General features: G+C 32.9%; 1 protein-coding gene across 19 annotated transcripts in view; it reads right to left on the bottom strand.

Moving 5' to 3' along the window:
- LOC119645078 (CUGBP Elav-like family member 4) overlaps nt 1-19,847 on the bottom strand; it is a 683,800-nt gene that overhangs the window by 171,534 nt on the left and 492,419 nt on the right. For 2 of the 19 annotated variants that reach the window (XM_038044962.1, XM_038044966.1), the window contains exon 2: nt 306-396. The exons of the other annotated variants lie outside the window; for them this stretch is intronic. In XM_038044962.1, the coding sequence (XP_037900890.1) occupies nt 306-360 (55 nt within the window). In that variant the 5' untranslated portion in view covers nt 361-396. The remainder of the gene's footprint in view (nt 1-305; nt 397-19,847) is intronic. 19 annotated transcript variants of the gene reach the window in all.

Below are 19,847 nucleotides of genomic sequence, written 5' to 3'. Positions count from 1 at the left end.
TCACATTATGGACTTTGATACAGAAGGGATTTTCTTCCTTTCGCGTCCTCTTGAAAGAGAAATTTAATAAATTTCTTTTAAATCGTATTACGTTCGTATTGCTTAAGTAAGCTTTCGACACGTTTGTTTGGTTTACGAATGCGGGTTGCTGTTCGTATGCTAGTGTCATGCAGTGCCGCATTTTGTAAGGTCGCCTTTAGGTCGGGGAGCCTTTAAATGTTAGTACTTGTTGGCACTTTTGGTTTTTGCCTTATAGGCTTAACGTTACATATCGTTTAATTTTATTTTATTACAATTCGCATTACTTGTTTTACATGGCCATTGCAACGTTGCAGCCGTCGAACACACTTGACACAGCATCGTCTTCGTTACTGCTGCTGCTGCACGTTTTCAAGTCTGTAAATGTACAGAATTAATAAAAAAAAGAATTTTTTTTGGTTAAAAATATCAACTGATTTCTTGGAGATATGCGATGATATTTACTTTGGCATACATGAACACAACAAAAACTCAAACACTACACTACAGCACACTTATATAATTATTTTATTTTTTTTTTTCTTTTTTCTTTTTTCTTATTTTAATTTAATTGCGTGAGCGTAGAACACACGAGATAATGAGAAACGGCAGTTTCGCTATTTTACTTTTATAAGCCAATTACTATTTAAAATAAATTCAAGTGAATTTTGTTAAAAAAAAAAAGAAGAAAAACAGAAACCTTTACGTTTACATATATTGAAATATGAAATAACAAGAACAACATACAAGTGTTTTCCAATAAGAGTGATACGATTTCTTTTTTAAACACGAACACCAAACAAAAAAAAAACAAAAATAAAAAAGAAAAAGAAATAGGGTTGAGGAGGAAAAATTCTACATTTACTTTAAAGTGTATATAATAATATATCCGATATAATTAAATTTGAAATGAAATTATATTAAAATAGCTATCGGTGGCTTCTTTCACGTAAGCGAATACGATGAATCCAATTTTGCCTATATATTTAGAATCTGGTGTATCGTTGTAGGCTAATGGTTTCAAACAATCTCACAAACAGTAGATGAAAGATAACGCAGCTCTTTCGAGGCCACACAATTCAATAACGGAATTACTTGATTTTATTATTATGCCTCATCAAACTTATCACTTATTACGTAATCGTAACCGTAAATCGTTTATGTAATATGCTCGGGTTCGCTAGCCTCCCGTCATGCTGCGGAAAGATGTTGTGCATATAAATAGAAGCAAGCGTCTTCCAATTCAGATCACATAAACGCAGATCCAAATCATTCTCGTTAAAGATGATTTGCATTTTCCAACCCACCAAAAATTTTCCTCTCAAAAGCATAAGTTTTACTTGCTAACTCCGATCGATTTCTTCACAGGATAAATTTCTTAACTGACCGATGAAATTATTCCCCAGATCATATCAACGAAAGCACAATGTATTTCTAATGATTTTAATTCCTAAGTGAAAACGAACGATGGTCAAGTTGAACTGATCACAAGCGATGCCAGGGAATCGAGATATTTCGATTTTGCCCAAATTTTAGCGTTATGCGTACCCCATTCCTGCGTTATTCATAGATGAGCAAGCGTGTAAAGAGAGGTAAATGTTGCATGAAAAGTTGCATTGTTTCATCAAATAAATTTCAATAATTTCCGTACGTTATGCAGACAGAGAAATTGCGCAAACCACTTAACGTACAATTTTGCTATTCGAAATATCGCCGCAATGTCAAGAAGAAATCATATCACCATTTTTGCAAGAAAAAAAAAAAAAAACAACAAAAAAACCGTTAAAAAGTTGTAATAACTTTTCTTACATTATTATAATATAGTATTATATAACGCCTGGTAAGCACCAAAGTTAACGGTATCGTATAAAAGAACTGAAAATATTTATGTTTATAAAAAGATAACAAGCACAACATCAAACTGTTACAATATATGAAAAGCTAATTAAACACATAAAGGATTTTTAAATACAATTTTTGGGTAAACTTGATTGATTGATTGAAAGAGACATTACAGAACACTTAGAGTCAAGTCAAGTTTTTGAACGAAAATAATTTTGATGCCTTGAAAGGCATATGCATGTCTCATTCAATACGTTAACAAGCGACTGGGATAAAGACGACTGACAAAAGTAACTCAAATTTCAATTCTTGTTGCCGTCAAGATCAAGCTTAGTAGCGAACACAATTCATTTTGAAACATTTTCAGTTTTATTCGAACCGATCGAAGCAATTCATAGCAATATATTATTGGATTTAAGCATACAGCAAAAATACATGACTTTACAACTTTGTCAAGTTTGAGTAAATGTTTTCTCGAATTATAATAAATTTCTGGGGCTCTATACAAGTTAGTCGACTGATCAAAATGAATGCTGGGTAACTGAAACAAGCGCATTACAAATATCATAAACCATTTTCGCTGTTGCTTATTGCAATGCTTCGCGTCCGACTTATAGGCATTTTGCGAGATAGTTTTTTATTTTTTCGTTTTTCTTGTATCTTCCCGAGACTGAAGCACAGAAATATGCATAGATACACATTTTCCTTTTCCACAAGTATTAAAATTTCATGTACTGCAGTATTATGAATATGTATAGTTTTTCTCTTTTTCCAATTAGTCCAAATTTCATCTTTCAATTCGCTGTTCGCTGTTCGCTGTTCGCTGTCCGCTGTCCGCTGTCTGCTGTTCGTATGTTTCGCGTAAGCGAAAACATAGGTTCGAACAAATCGTGATTCGCGGGGATATCCATAATTTCGTTAGTTCGTAATCATATTTTTATTCTTCTTAATTATTGTAAAGTCTGTATGTCTGTATTTATATATGAATGTTTGTATATCCATCAATCCATATGTGTGTCTGATTGGTTGTGCATGGTATATACACGAACGAAGAAGAAACGTTGAAATGTAGTAAATATTTCTAATTGATTTTCGTAGACCAAATGCACAAAAGGCGTTTGATTGATCGCCCCAGAAAAAGGTCACAATTTGTAATCACTAGCAAATAATTTAAAGTTTATTAACTTGATACAAATATCAATCGTAGCCATTATTATTTTAGTGTAAGTAAGTGGACTTCATCTGCCAACAAATGATTGTAACATACGTAGATTTTCGTTCGAAACTAAATCAATTTTAAGTTATCGTTTGAAACTTTCCGATGCTATCTATTTTTAGAGAGGAAACCTATTTATAATTCTTTGTTAAACAATAGGATACACATCTTTCTGTGCCCATGATCACCAAAGGATGGGCATTTCTTTATTTTATGCAAAACGTTTGCAACATAAACGAAAAAAGCTCTAGGTCCAGTCTCTCTAAAAGTATAAATACTCATAAGGCACACATTCCCTTCATCGCAAAGATTAATTGAAATCAGCTTCGGATTTCATAAAAACGTTGAAAGCTCTTACACGGAGACCCACACAATCACATAAACACGAAATACTTTTGTTTTCGTAAGCAAAACATAATTGAATCATTACTCATCACTCCAAGATACTACCTCAGATAGTTTGTTAAAAGTTTTCCCGTATATTCTGTGTCTCATGGTAAGACAACATGAAAAAATCACCCACTATCGCCCAATAATACAGTTCTTTCACTTTTTTGGCTGATTATTTTTAGGATGAATATATCGGCAGTAAAAGATTCAGTCACAGTCGAATATAATTTTCCTTTAAACTTTAGGGAGTTACAGAGATTTGTGATCCATTGTAGCCAGATTTGGATATAAGATTAGGGAGCTCTTTAAAAAAAAAAAATAAATTCTTTTTTATTGCCTTGATAGACGCCTGGGATCTTCTACAATTTGTCCAAACAAAAAATGGACAGCAAGTGTATCCCGAATAACTATTTTCCTTGAAATATCGTGCTTTCTCCCTGAGATAATCTCCCTCAATACGCTGACGGTTTTCTTTAGCAAATGTCTCCGTTTGTTTAAGAGCATTTCCACGTGAAATTGTCTCAGCGCAGCTTTATTGAGACGTCCATTGGTTTGACATAAGACTGAGAGCAATTTTCAATGCTTCTCCCAAAAAATTAAAAATTTGCAATGAATTTTCTTGGTTACGGTTTTCGTGGTTTTGGTGCCATATATCAGAACTATGCACGCATTTAGCTCGGAACACGGATCCTGAAAACGGTAAGCAGCGTCAAAATCAAACGATTTTTGTACCCATCGCCGAGAGATGCGGGGTGCATTCATTTTGTCAACAGATTTACAGAGCCGAGAACGAAGCTTCGGGGACCCCACAAAGTATGCATATTCTTGATCAGCATCAAGCATGTATGTCTGTCCGGTTCTTAACCTGTGTAAACATGCCTCTTGTAAACTTTCTCCTGGCCGCAAAAATGCGGCTGTCGACTTCATAATGCCAAAACGGTCGAAAGATACGCCCACAATATTATGTGAATTGAGAGCACCTATGTTTGTGTGATTTCTTGTGCATTACTCATCCACTACAGCGGATGAACCGATAAAAATTTGAAAATATACTCTATGAATGATACCATCGTGTACTAAAATATGCTTTGTAAACCCATACGAGTATATGAATTCTTGGCCAGTTTCAAATTTTGAATGGCATGTAAGCATGGTCGGTCTGTCCATTTGCCCGTCTGCGCAAGTGTGTAGTCTGGGTGTTGTAAACATTCTTCCGTTCGCAAAGCGAAGATATATCGTCTACAAATTTGCAAAAGACTTTGAAGACGACCCAAGCGAGTACTTTGACACGCTTAAGACGTCCACACTTCTGTGCAACTTAAACTGCGACCACCATTGCTTTTCGTATCTTTTGTTCGTTGCTTACAAACTAAAACAGATACACGACATAAATTTCCAAAATTGTTAAAAATCAGCCATGCCCACCCAATAGAATGATGGCATTCGTATACATTGTTTTTTTCTTTCAATCTTTATTGGATAACAGCGATGGCTATAAAAGATTCCGTCGCAAATGAATATAAAAATTTCTTAATTGTCATTATTTTTATTCGGATTTTCTTTTCAATATCTTTAAAGCAACATTGCCAGGAGAAATACGTAGGATATTTTCGATCCACTAATCTAAACATTTCGTATTAATGAAAGGCGCCCTTTTCACGACCTCAAAAATTGCAAGATCAATATAACAAAAAAAGTCCAAGGTGTGCCTCCAAACCTAAAAGTGTAAATTAAACGTTTTTTTTTTTTTAATTGAAATTCCGAGCAGTTGCACTGCGTGCTGCAGCGCTTCTTGCCCCGAAGATATTTCGAAAGAAATGGCTGCGGTGTTGCCATTTGTCCATATTTTTCATTTTTAATACCTGAATGTACGACTAATACGCCCCCCGAGTTATCATTACTTTACCATCTTCCCTTTCCTCAGCTCTGGGAATGTTACCTCTTACTCTACATTGCAAATATTTCATATTAGCGGGAAAATATGTCGAATATTCGACATACTTAAGCTTACTTCTCGGATAAGAATGAAGACAGTTTTCAGTTTGTATATCCATGAGAAGTTTGATCTTAAATTATTTGAAAGATAATTGAAATTGAGAAGAAAATTAAAGGTTTCTCATATGATTTAATGCATTTACGCTAAAAATGATCTATAGGTTCTAAAGGATATGATTGATTATTCGCGTTATTTGCGCTATGCGAACCTATTTTGAAGCATTTGAAAACAAATCAAAATCGTGTGAAAATGTATTTAGTGATGTTGTATTCGAGTGTAAGTGTACCTGACACCAAATCCGAGTAGCAAACACACCACATCGAAAAGTCTCCAAGGGCATTGTATTTAAATAAAATTCGTATAAAATTTTGTTTCGTTTTCAAACAATGTTACATACCTTAGGAAGCGAATGCACTCACTCGTCTCTCGTCTCTCGTCTCTCGTCTCTCGTCACTCGTCGCTCGTTAGTCGCTGAAGTTTTTCTCTTTCTGTTTTTGTTTAATTTTTCACGCTTTACATAACATAAATATCTTCGTTTACTTTAATGGCTCCCTCCCATTTCTCTGCTTTTCTTATGAATCATATTGAATTCTGCTTTTTTTTTTTTTGTTAGACTTAACACTTGTCATATACAATACGTGCTTCATTTTATTTTAAGCTTTGTCGCTTTTTCACGCTATTTTATTGTATATGTGGGTTGCGGTATAAGTGTATAAGTGTTTTATGTATTTTAATTTAATTTTTGTGGCTTATGTGTGGGTGCAGTACTTCTATGTAAGCCAAACGTTGTTAATTGAACTATATAGCTAAATATTGATGTTGTGTATAAAATGCCAACACATTCTCATCACCCGCACCCTGTACCTACATTCAGTACGGTTCAGCCAGTCAGGATCTCTTCTTTTATTACTTTACACTATTGACATGTTGTTGCCTTGAGTTGAGTTGTGGTTTCCCGTTACGTTGAACTATTGGCATGTTCTCAACAAAGTAAGCGGTTTCACAGACAAAGTATGCATTGGGGTGTGACGTCTTTGCATGTGGAAATGTATATATATATATATATTTCATTTGTGTGTCGTCGCTATTTTAACGTGAATTGTTTAAGGAATTTGTTGCTTTGATGTTATGTTGGCAACAGCAACTTGTTATAGCAAAATAATTTAAAGAACAAAAGCGACAATAACAGTAAAATAGACAATATCAAGCATCAAGATTTCTGTAACAGAAAATAGTAAATTCATATAACACACATACACATTCACGTGCACGTGCACGTACACATGTACATACACGTGAACTTAGACAAGTCCACCATGCACAGGCACACTTCGTCGTATTTTCGTCGAGTTCATTAAATGTATGAAATTCGCGTCCTTTTCGCCTAGCGTTGATCAATGTCGATTTTGTATGTTTTAAGTTTTTCCTATGTTCACTTTTGTGTTTTTTTTTTTTTTTTTTCTTGTTTTATTCGTTTATTATACTTTAGTGTACATATGGGAAGGGGGTAATTCAATATCTTAAGACCCTTTTCTCCATTCACCACCCCCCCGCCACCGACCAACCAATGTAGATGCAAAGACAAAACGTAACGTCGAAAAGGAAAAAAAGAGAAAGATACAGAAACCAAATCACTCACTCAGTAACGTGACTAAGCTGTGAAGCAAACAGATAGGGAATGAACGAGAAAGAACGAAAGATAGAAAGAAAGAAAATGGGAGAGAAAGAGAGAGAGAGCGAGAAAGAGGGTGTGAGAGAGAGAAAGAAAAATAGATAGAAAGCGAGAAAGAAAAAAGACGAGAGACCGATGATGATAGGAAAGATGAAAGCAAGACAGAGAGCCACACATCAGCATTAAAAACAATATGAACCTCAATTCAACCATACAGTGGATTTGTATGTGGGCGAGTGTAGATACGTACTCACGCGTTGTGGGTTTGGGTAAGCGCGGGTACCTAATGTTACATCATGTCGGTTTCATTTAGTTGCGATGTGGTGTGCTACGGTATGTGGTTGTGTGTGTGTGTGTGTGTGTGTGTGTTTTTTTTTTCTTTTTGTTATTATTGTTGTTGTTGTCGCCGCTGTTGCTTGGCTTATATAAGCATTGGTTTTATTTTACATTCATCATTATTTTCTGTTATTGCAGCTTAACGAGTTTATTGTCCTGTTACATAGTATTTAGTTGCGAAAAACATTGAGTTTACAAAAGAATACACTCACAGCTCCGTATCTATATATATATTGCGAATATGCATGCATATATTTATATATACACATTTACATATACATATATATTTTTATATATTTAGTTGTATAACTCATTCGAATTCAACCGGCGAACCAATCTGACAGACTGACAGACAGACAGACAGACAGACAGACAGACCAACATTCTCACCGACGCTCCGATCGTAAATTCACTCATTCCCATATATGTTTCCATTTCCACCGGTTATCGTTCAGGATGAAAAGCAACAGTTTTGTTTAGGTTGTAATCGTTACAATTATTGTTGAAATTTTTATTTATAACGCGCATCATACAAAAATCTTATATATCATGCATATGCGTGTGTGTGTGTGTGTATATATATATATGTATGTATGTATGTATGGGTACTTACGTAGACATCACACGATACGTTCTAAATATAGCAATAACAACAAACATAATAATAACAACAACAATAATAATAATAATAGGGTTGAGCGTTTTTAAGTTACATGATGGGTTGAATTGAGACTGAGGGCGGAGGGTAAGGATTCTGTTGTTGATGGTTTGTAAAATGTAGATACGTTTGTATATGAAAAATTTAACAAAAGGAATATTTTATTGAAATATTTGCTTTTATTGTAATTTATTTGCAATTGTAAATGAAATTTAATAAAGGACAACGTGCACAACGTACGTACACAAAATTTATTGTAACGCACAGCAACAGTATGAATAGTGGCGCAACAGAACGCAATAATCTTTAGAAACTGTAATTTCATATAAAAAATGAAAACTAATTTACGTTTATATTCATTTATGTATACATATATAGTTTCATATATATATATATATACATATGTACAAGCGGCATGAGCAGCATTGATTAATGGGTTAAGGGAAAGCTTTAAAGCTCTTATAAATCTATTAAAATTAAAAATTTTGAAATATTTACATCAAATCGAAAAGTTTATGGAAAGAGAAACTTATTTTCCTTATGAACGGAGAGAGAGAGAAGACTTGTTAAGTGCTTCCGCTTTAATAGGCAAAGTATTCTTGGTTGCCCGTAAAAACAAAAAAAGTTCTTTTCCGTTTTTTTTTTTTTGCTCATAGAAAGACAACGAGCGAGTAGAGAAAACTTTATTATTAAATTTCTATTCCTTCTATTGCAGTTCCTTCCAAATGTGATCTCGTGTTTGTTGATTTGATGATAAATAACTTTTAATGAAATATTTTAAGTCCGTATGACGTTTTATTATACACTCCCACAAATGTATACATTTATTATATTTAATTTCGACGTTTCGCTATGTATTTGTATTGTAATTTTATGACATGTCATCAATTAAATTAAAAATATTTTGTCCCCAAAGTCTTTTGTTTTTACAAAATTTTATACTTGCAATGCATTTTATTTAACCTATCGTCGAGAAGTTTATTTATTGGAAGGCAACAAGACAAGAAACAAAGAGATGGCATATTTATGTTTTTTTGTATCATTGTCAGAACTGTCAAGCATATAACACAATGAATCCTAATAAGTTGTTGCGTTATTTCTTTAAAAAAATTTCATATGCAAATGATGAGTATGTCCTAATGTGATTAGAAGTTTGAGGTTATATTCGATCTCAGTGCATTCAGTGGGAAATCAGAGCCCAGTGTTCAATAGATACAGTAACAGCAACTGACCAGAGATCAGAGTAAGGATTTTTGAGAATATCCCAGACTATTTTCAATACATATTTGTTGTTGTTCATATTGCTTGGTGAGCATATGGCGTGCTTTTCTGTTCTCCGAAATTAATTTATGAACAATAGTTAAATACCTCACGTGCAACACGACATACATTTTTTTAAAATTTAGCTCAACTTGACACCTCCCGTAATAAACCAGTCTACACGACTAGGCGGGTGTGTGAATACGATTAGATACTTCGCTATCAACATGTGTATGTATAGGCTTGATTGTAAACTTTTAGCCATCTACGCCTGGATCTCATTTGGCTCTGGTTACTTTATTTCAATATATATTTCAAAAATGGATTCGGACATGTAAACAAAATAAAATGTAATTAAAGAGAAATTTGAAGTATTATGAAAAGCGTTTTAAATTTCGGACCTCGACGAGTCAGTTTAGCTATTACTCATCAGCCATTTCTCAATAAGTAGTAAGTTTTATGTGAAAAGTAAAAAATGTTTTAGTTAGACGTGCTGTCTTCATAGAAAATTGTTGTATTGTGGAAGGTATTAAGGTTTTCCCAGTTAAATTGCAAGCGGGTTCATTGAGGAGCTACACTAGTTTGTTCATTTTGATTTATTACCAACCAAAAGCAACTCTCCAAATCGTTGCCGACGATTTTCAACCGTCAACGGTTTGTTCTACACGTATTGGCTGTCGTTCATAGGTGATAAAAATTGATTAAAAGGAAGCATGTATGAATTCCGTATACCATTCATCTGCCCATTTCTTAATATAATACAAAACAATTTTCTGCAAAGTTTTCAATTACATGTGACAACAAATGTTTGCTCGTCATCGCAGAGCAGCGAAAATAATTTACACGATAATTTTGATTCACATCTCTGAGATTGAATGTGGAAAAATTTCCTATTACTGTGTACTGCACATGCACATATTATATCTCATGCGATAACGAAATGAGTGTTGTAACCACGAAACATGATTCTTAGCAGAAAACGATGATATATTTTTCTGTAAAGAATGATTATAAACGATGTCAGTTATGGTAATCTTATCCGTTGATCGAGTGAGAAAGTTTCACCTTTGCTCTGCTTTTAAATGTTTTTTTTTTTCCAAGTTTATTTACTTATATTCCTTTTTATTTTAAAATTCCAATCAAGTTTAACATTAACTTCTAATTATTATTTATAATAATTATCGTGTTCGTACGTTTTTCTTGCCTTTGCAATATATTTTCATATTACCCGCATTATATAAGTTAATACAGAATTTATCGCCGCCCTAAATAAAAATTACTTGACAGGTATTAACTTTATATCGTCTGTTTTTGTTCGTTGCACAGCATTTCTACTCTTAGTTAAGCCAACCAATCATCAGCCCTTTCTCTGTAACTCCTATTTAACCGAACAGGTAGTGAGTGGAGTTTTTATATGATTTTACTAAGAGAAATGATAAAAACACATTTTGTGAAATATATTACAGTGAGTGTGGTATATAGCCTCGTGTGTGAAATAGTCACGTGCTAGTCTAGAACGCGTGTGAGCAATGCCAGTTGAAAGATTATTGCATTTAGCCGGTGCACCCTTCTAACCGTCAACAGCGAACTGGTCTTATATATACGTATACACATATATACTTCTGTCACTATGACTATGACTATGAGAATCCAGTAACATCAACCTCAACCCGTAAAATAACACATGCGCTGTCTGCCAGGTAAGTAATAGTGTTGCAACGTGCTTGCCACATTTTATTGCCAGCAGACCCTGTTGGTTTTCTTTATAGACTCATTCAGTGTTAATGATAAAGGGGTTTGGTTTCTATGCACTATTTGATTGTATAATTCAACTATTTCTACAAATACATTTACGCAGTTACTACGTTATGTAATTGCATAGATGTCTATAGATGGTACCGTAACAACTAACACGCTGCTATTGCGATATTTTTACTTAAAGAAGTACGAATGCATATAAACATACACACACATTGTAGAGTACAGATCGAAAACTCGCGAATTTTACTTATTACGAATCCTTTCATATTGCATTTGACTTAAATTACATACGTGTCATGTTACCGCTTTTTTTCGCCCGTGATGCCCCTATCTTTTTTAAAGATATATACCATCATCATCATCATCATCATCATCATCATCATAATCATCATCGCAATGTTGTTGATATTTTGTGTAAATTTTATAAAATTATTTTTCTTTTCTTTAAAAATCACTCTAATATTTTCCTGCCGTTTGTGAGTTTCCTCTCTACCTTCTCTCGTTATTTCCTGGTGCTTTTTATATAACCTTTTACTTAACTTTTTGCTGACGTCTGATTGAATTGGATTCAAGTTGTATGTGTTAATTTATGTTCACCCAGTTAAACTCTACTGAATGTAACTTTGCGTAGACGAGATGAAGAATATGGAGAAGTTAAAATACAAATGTTTTACGTTTGGTTTTTGTGGCTATGAAACCAATTTATTTACTCTTGTGCATTTTCTTTTCTTATACATACATGTATATATATATATATATATATATGCATATACATGTGTATATATATATTTATGAGTAGAATTTTCCACACTCTAGTATATAGAAATAATTTTATAAGATGAAAACGTATTTTATAGAAAATTTTTGTGGCAAACGTTGATTTTATAAATATATATGTATATCTGCATTTGTATGCTGCTGCTAGTATAATACATCAACGTTATGTTTACTTATATAAGATGAATTTTCTAAAAACTTATTAAGTAACTTGAGGCTAAACTATGGTAAAAAGTTAGATCTTTCCCTGATTGCATATTGTTTGTTAGTAAAAAAAAAAAACAAAGGAAAACATTGCAAGAAAATAATTTAAGCTTATAAACAATTGTGCTTTGCTTCGTTCCGGTTTTTTTTTTTTTTTTTTCCATTTATTCGTTTTGCAGAATTTTAATTAAAAACTCCCATAAATATGCTAAGCAGTTGTATTCTAAGGTAAACTTAAAAGTGTTCAATGTGTAAGACATACAATATATAATTCTATATATTATAGTTGTGTATCGATAATTTTCAAAAAATAATACCTACATATATATATATATATATATATATAAAATTTAATTTTTCTTTGATTTTAAAAATTTCAATACATTGACATGAACATTATTTACTTCACTGTTCGGACAACAGATTTATTATTAAGTAATTCAATAAATGAATTAATATTTTTTATGATTTTTAATCAAAGTATATTATTGAAGACAATTTTACTAACTAGTACTTTACAATATAAAAAGTGCAAGTGAATTTAAATTTTGAACATCCGTCAATAATTGTGAAAAGCAGAGCGCGTATGTTAGATGGGAAAATGATAATTGGCTTAATGTCCTGCGAGCGGCAAGTTCCAACCCCAGATAAGCAAAGTGAAACAAAGATGCTTAAAAAATAATTTACATGTGGAATGAATTAACCGCATTTTCTTTGTTTTTGACCTTGAAATGTCGGGAAAAAAGTAACAAATCGGTCGAGAAGTTTGGTAACTGACATGTGCGAATAGTCATCTTGAACAAGAACACACACTTTCATTGACTTAAACGACGCTACTTTTTCTTTATTGTTAACGCACTGAACTGAAAAAATATTCCTTCGAGTTGGGAAACCAAAAATCACCTTTGACTTGAATAAAAAAAAATATAAAAAAAATGCACCATCACTTTGGAAGGCGGTTACGTCGGAAAACTCCCGAAAATAACTCAATTTGCTCTATTTTCATATAAGATAACTTCCTGGGTGAAACAATTGATTTACTTTTTTCCTTTCAAATTCAAATAAAATTTCCAAAGAAAAAACTGCTCTAGAAAATTCCCAAAAAAAAAAAAAACCATAAAGTTTGTAAATTTTTATTACTTCAAGTGAGGATGTTTCCGTAGGAATGTCATTTATATGGCAAACGACTGTACGCATCCATTTCGTATTATTGCAGAAACGAGTATATAGTTTTGAAAATTCATTTTAAAATTTGTTGGTCATATACGTTGAATTTATTGTCTCTATAAAAAAGTTTGCAAATATAATCTAAAGAGAAACAATCCGCAAACTCATTAAAACTTAAAAATTATTTTATAGCTATTTTAGCTAAATATTTTCTTGCACCCACACCATAAGCCGTGAGTTACATTTGCGAAATATACGCAAAAAAATCAAATTCGGCTGTGGTAGATCTTCTTGCAAGTACCTGGTTTTGTGTAGTGGTGGAGCTAAGGAAATGCGACAACGGGCTTAAATCTTGGTATAGATAAACAACGTTACTCTTCTTTTTTCTTTATCTGACAAAATTAAGTGCGATAGTCAACAAGTAAACAAGTTAAAATACTATAATGTGACACAATCCACCACGAAATATCCTACACCACTTTGGTTAATGGAATTACTAATAGGGGAGATCGATGAAAAATTAGTCCGATCTGAACCTCTTTCAACAGCACTTGTCCTTGGGCCAAAATATGTCGATGGGAACAAGAAAGCAGAAAAGGTAGACGGACGGTTGGGCGGACGGACAGAAAGGCTTAGATAGATAGGTTCAGAAAATGATGCTAACTAGGACGGTATAATAAAATCTGTGTCTATCAAGCAAATCCTTCTGAGTGGTGCCTAACCCCGCATTAACATCCTTGTGGGAGTAGTGTAGGGTATTAAAATCGCGTACAGTTCAGCTCTACACTGCAGCAAACAAATTGCAATTTTCAAAATTTTCGAGTGTAAGCTGCAAGCTATAGATCGGCTGGGCCAATTTTTTGAATTCTCGCTCATATAACCGTCCCTGCGAAAGCTGCATTTTTCTATATTTATAAGATCTAATTTTCAATACTTTATGATGAAAATTGATTCATAAAAGTAAATCGACAAAGACAGCAACTTAAGTGTACGGGACAATGTTCGTCATTCTTTTAGATACTTCCGTATATAAGGATCCTCAGGAAATGTAACCCATTACATGCCAAAAACGACTAAGTGTTAATATTTCATGATGAAAATATGTTTAAGTGGATTACATTGGAACCACATAAATCTGTTCTAAGAACCGATATAGGATTTGTCAAGAATAGTCAGCTCCTCAGAGAAAGGTTCTATATACTGAATATGTTATGATGAAAATTAGTCTGTAGTAACCATTGTGTAAAAAACTTAACGGACGGAGACGGAATTTCATTCACATAGATCGAATTTTTGAAGCCCAACAATTATATAATGGTTATCATAAAAAGCAAGGCGTTATAGAGAGAGGCTATATGGTTTCTAGTTTTCTGTGATGAATGGATTTTTCGAAGAATAAATTAAGTTTGCTAAAGTTGGATGACAGGATGTGATGTTGGGAGCACTCTCCAATATGCGGGCTTTCATGAAACATACGTCTGTGCAGGCAAATACTGCGTAATTCTTGGTGTATTATTACAAAAAAGACTGAACAACTGCATTAGGCAAAGTGGTGTGGGGTATTTAATGGTTAGCCTTGCCCGACTATAATGTACTTCCTTCTTTTTATATAAATGACATATTTTTGAAATAGTTAACACGATTTTTATGAAAAATTTTAAAAAATGTAAAGTCTTTGTACAGGAAGTCATCACAGTAACGATTGGTCTGAACCATTTTCAAGAGAGTTTTTCTTTGCGTCTCTTAGGGAATTTTATCCAGACATCTTATAACTAGCGATCGACTAGCTGCTCGTAAAAATGCATGGACAGATATCAGACGCACAGACTGTTCAAGTCTATTCAGAAAATGCTTCAAACTTGATTTTTTTATACAAAAGAAAGATACATTCATTCCAAGTCCTTCTGCGTGTTGCATACACTCGTATATAGATAATATACTCCTACCGAAAGCTGCGCTGGGTGTAAAATAGATATATAAAAGAAAGAGGAAGAGAAGTTCCTTTTTAACGTAATCAATTTTGCATAATTTTTTTTTTATAATTTTGTAAACTTTCTCGCCTACACAGTACCTTTTCATATACTTTATATTCTGCTGGTAGCGTGAAACTTATTAAGTTAATGCGGTTGTCTGTAGTACTCAAAACGAGCTAAGATAAACATATGTTTTATTATGACGATTTTTTCGTAATCATTTCTTAGATCGATTTAAGTTTGTCGCTCTGTCTGCGTATCTGTCCACCTAAACAAAAAAAATAGTAGATTGGGTAAACCTCAAAAAGCAATTAAAAAAATTTTCTTAGAGTTCAATTCACGCATAATTCAGGGAATCCCAGTCAAATGCGCTTATAATCGACATAATCTGGTTGCAGTGCATATTTATGAGGAACGGCAATGAGAAAATTCATAGAAACATTAAAAAGAAAAAAGGTATTCGTCACAAAAATTCACAAACAAATTCATAGAATATTGAAAACTGTGTTAAAACAAAACAATTCGTGTAAAAAGAGATTTTTTTCCCTTTAAGTGCTGTTAAATTGTAGTTTGTGTGAAAAGAGAAATTTCGTTTTTGATTCGTGTTAAACTGAGTTTCGTGTAAAAAAGTCCGTGGAAAAAGAGAATTGATTGTAATTTGACATAAAAGTTAACTGCACCTCATAAAGATCACATATATGTTTCCTTTGCGGAACGGAGTTCAAACTTAAATACCCTAAGACGAAATTAGGTGAAGAATGGTTACAAGGAAATTAATATTCGAAAATGTCAGTTTACGTTATGAGCCCTCTCCCCTATAAGGGCTACTACGAAAAGAAAGACAACAAATTATATGAAATTTTAAGTATTTCATTACAAAAATAAGTGAGGCATTTTTCTAAATAATACATTGTAGAGCGTTTTTTGGTCGGTCTTATCTGACTATTTAATGTTTTTAACCGTTTACATGAAATCCTTTCAATTTTGCTCCTTGTTTGGCTTACTAGTATTTGTTTAACATTTTTGTCAAAAATTTGATTAACCCAGGCAGGCAGCACTATACTATAGGACACATTAAGAAAAATGATTACATTCTACGTTTAATTATCTTTGCTCTTGAGCACCGCCAGCATGATGACAAATGCTTATGCTAAACGTGCTTAAAACGTTGTAAAGACACGTTTAGCCCTCCTATGAATATCGCTTATTTATGGGTATGTGTGCAAGTGTTTACGAATGTACTTACGTATCGTTCATGTGAGATGCAAGCATAGCTCATATGATTATTAATGAGGCTTATAATACAATCCATAATATAATGAGGCGCCTATAGCATTTTGGTGTTACCTATGCCAGCATATCAACAAACGTTTCATACAATAAACTCTGCGTGGCAATAATTCCCCAATTGTTTCTATTACGCTACATGTTGCTATGTAAGCGCTACTCGCAAAACGGTTCATATGAATGAAGAGCAAAGCGAGTCTAGCTAAGTAAAAATGGGAAAATTTATTACCACGAAAAGAACAAAGTGATACAATTTATTATAATGTGCCGTACAATGGAATCCCTTCTTATCAATAATAATTTGTAATAATTCAGTTTTACTCAAAAATACATACATATGCATAAAGAAATGACTATTTTCACCTCGAGTATCATATATCTTATTGATTTATTTATTCATTAAGTAGTTTATGTATTGTTTTCTGTGTGTTAAAATGTTAAAGTATTAGGCAGATAGTTTACTGGTGTAACTCTTTCGAAGAAAGTGATTATTTATGTAATACGCCGCTCAATTGGTTTTTACGATGGCATATAGACTTAGGATAACTATTGACGAATCCACCATATGATTTTTACGTACAACAAACCTTCAAACAAAAAATGCAACTTACAATGCTTTTAGCTGAGGCTGCTTTCGCAATTTACTGGTGGTGAAGTACAATAAACAACAATAAACAACGCGAAAAAAGTGTTAATTAAGTTATGTTGTATAAATGTACTTTCAATAAACTCCTTTCAATAAGGGCTGAGTAATTCTTGAGCTTAAGCAAGTTTCACAGAGCTAAAACTTAACAACTGCCAGAAGTGACACCGAAGAACTTTAGTTTTCCTAATTTGCCTCTGCTTTGGTGAGAGCTTTTTCGATAGAAGCCGGTGGTTTACGTATAAATGATAGAGAATTCTTCATTACAGGACCCCGTACCCTCTTTGAAAAATCGTCACTAATTAGAAGTTTCTTTTCTGGACTCCAAAAAAAACTAGTAAGAATTATCGCGACCAAACGGTCTATACCCAGCTATACAGGAGCTGCCAATGTAACGGATTCTATAAACTTCCCCATTGCTCCTACGATATGATCCGACTAAACAAATTCAAAAAAAAGAGAGAGAGAGAAAGAGACAGAGAGAGAGTTTCAATCCGGCTTATGCAAAGCGGTCAGAGAAAGTTGCACGAAAAGGTCGCCAGGAAAATTTTTAAGGCCATTGATCCGATATGTCTTATGAATTAATGAAAAATATACAATTTTTAATTAATAAATCTATGTTTCTCCCGACGTGTCTTCTGAAATGAAGGTTAGGAGAACCTGCACTTCGTTCCATTTAACAAATATGTGACATGTTTCACAAAAATTTCTAAACAAAAACAAGAATCTGTTTTTTTTTTTAAATGTTCGTTACGTTACATGCAAGTGCAAGTTCACTTTGCAAACATATTTAACAAAGGTGAAGTTTTTCATAGTGCGTTACAAAGTTTTGATAAAATTTCACATTTAATTGAGAATGATTGCTTAACATCGTTTGTTACATTATAGTTTTATGAGTCATTTATGCAAACAAAACGGGAAGGAACTTTTTTTTTTATTCTATAATTATTTTCAAGACCGCATTCAATTAACAATAATTGACAGTTTGTTGCCATGCTATTGACAGCCTTGGCTTTTATTTTAATTTTGTTTTTTCTTGTTGTTTATTTATTTATTTATTTATTTTTTTTTTTGCCTTTTTCGTTTTGTATGCACGTCGAAGTGTTTTTTCAAAAGTATTTGTGTGTCCGTTTATATAAGTAATTTGTTGTTTGTTTATTGCAGGTACATATATAGATATCTATAGATATATATATCTATCGTATCTATATATATATATATATATATATATGTGAATTTTCATTAATTCATTTTCACTTTTTCAATTCTTCGCAATGACGGAAAATGTGGGAAAAGCAATAACAAAGAAAACAAAATATAAAAAAAAAAATGTTTTGTTTTTTTTTTTTTTCTTTTTATGCACTCCTGATAACGTTTCGAAATTGACAGAGCAAATAATAGCTGTTGTGTTGTGCGGTTGTCTCTTGTAGGAGCGTGCGTATGGCCTTTACAATACGTTTCATTAGGAGCTTGCACTTGTTGGGCTTTAACGTTCATCTATAATGGTATTAATGGTAGAAAAAAGACAAGAAATAAAAGAAAAAAAAAAAAAAAAACCAAGAGAAAAAAAAACAATGAAATATTTGTTTTGATAAACGGTAAGGTGACGTACGCATCTATATACTCGCTGGGCGTATGTGCAACGTAATCTCGTTAACAACACTTGATCGTTACTAACATTATCAATTTGAACAAAGGGGAATGACAGCGACATAATAAAAGCTTTTAGATGTGGGTCAATATGTTTTTGTTACAATTTTGCACTTTTAGTTACCTTAAGAAGACATTGTTTTTATTAAAACACCCATTTGTGCGTATTGTCTTGCCTTATATATATAAGAAGATATATATACATATATATGTATAATATTTTTTATATAAAATCGTTGCTGTAACTATGTTAATAGATATTGCATTTAACATGTCTTCGCACTTTTCAAAGTGAAGCAAACAAATAATATTAAAAGTGAGGGAAATGTTATGCGTGACTATGTTTGTGCGTATGTCTTAGATGGACGGACAATATTTTTCATTTACTTAATGAATTTAATTATTTATTTACCCTTAATTTCTCTTCCACTCTTTCTCTATCTCATTATCTCTCCCTCTCTCTCTCTCTCTCTCTCTCACCATGTTACAAATTAAATAGATTAATTAAATGTTCTCTACACGATTCCATCTGATTGCCTGCTTGCCGTCTAATTTGTATTTGCGTGTTATTATAAATTTCTTTTCTTTATTACTATTATTATTTTTCTTTTCAATGAAAGTTATTTGCTCCTTATTTAGCTTGAAATATGTGCAAGAGTCCGTTACTAATGAATACCTTTTAATTTGGTTGAGTATGCGTAAATTGCTTTTAAAACGCGATGGCACACTAAGCTTGACTATTCATAATTTAGGCTCATCCGATTTGTAGCTCTGTAAGTAAACGCGAATAAAACAGACAGCTGTTTGAGATTTGTGTCAGATATTTTTTTTTAATATATTCCTTGGGCCATGCCATTCGTGTGGAAACATACAGAAATTATTTGGAGTACAATTCAGTTCGGTTAGAATGCTGCGATCGACAGGCAGAGCGAAAGTGAGAAAGAGAGAGACGGTGGGTGAGCCTGAATAAAACTGGTGTGTGAGGCCCTGAATAAAA

This window comes from Glossina fuscipes, unplaced genomic scaffold (genome assembly GCF_014805625.2).
Source record: "Glossina fuscipes isolate IAEA_lab_2018 unplaced genomic scaffold, Yale_Gfus_2 1, whole genome shotgun sequence".
Classification (NCBI taxonomy): domain Eukaryota; kingdom Metazoa; phylum Arthropoda; class Insecta; order Diptera; family Glossinidae; genus Glossina; species Glossina fuscipes.
Note: the sequence above shows the minus strand (reverse complement) of the source record. Positions and strands in the feature narration are given on the sequence as shown.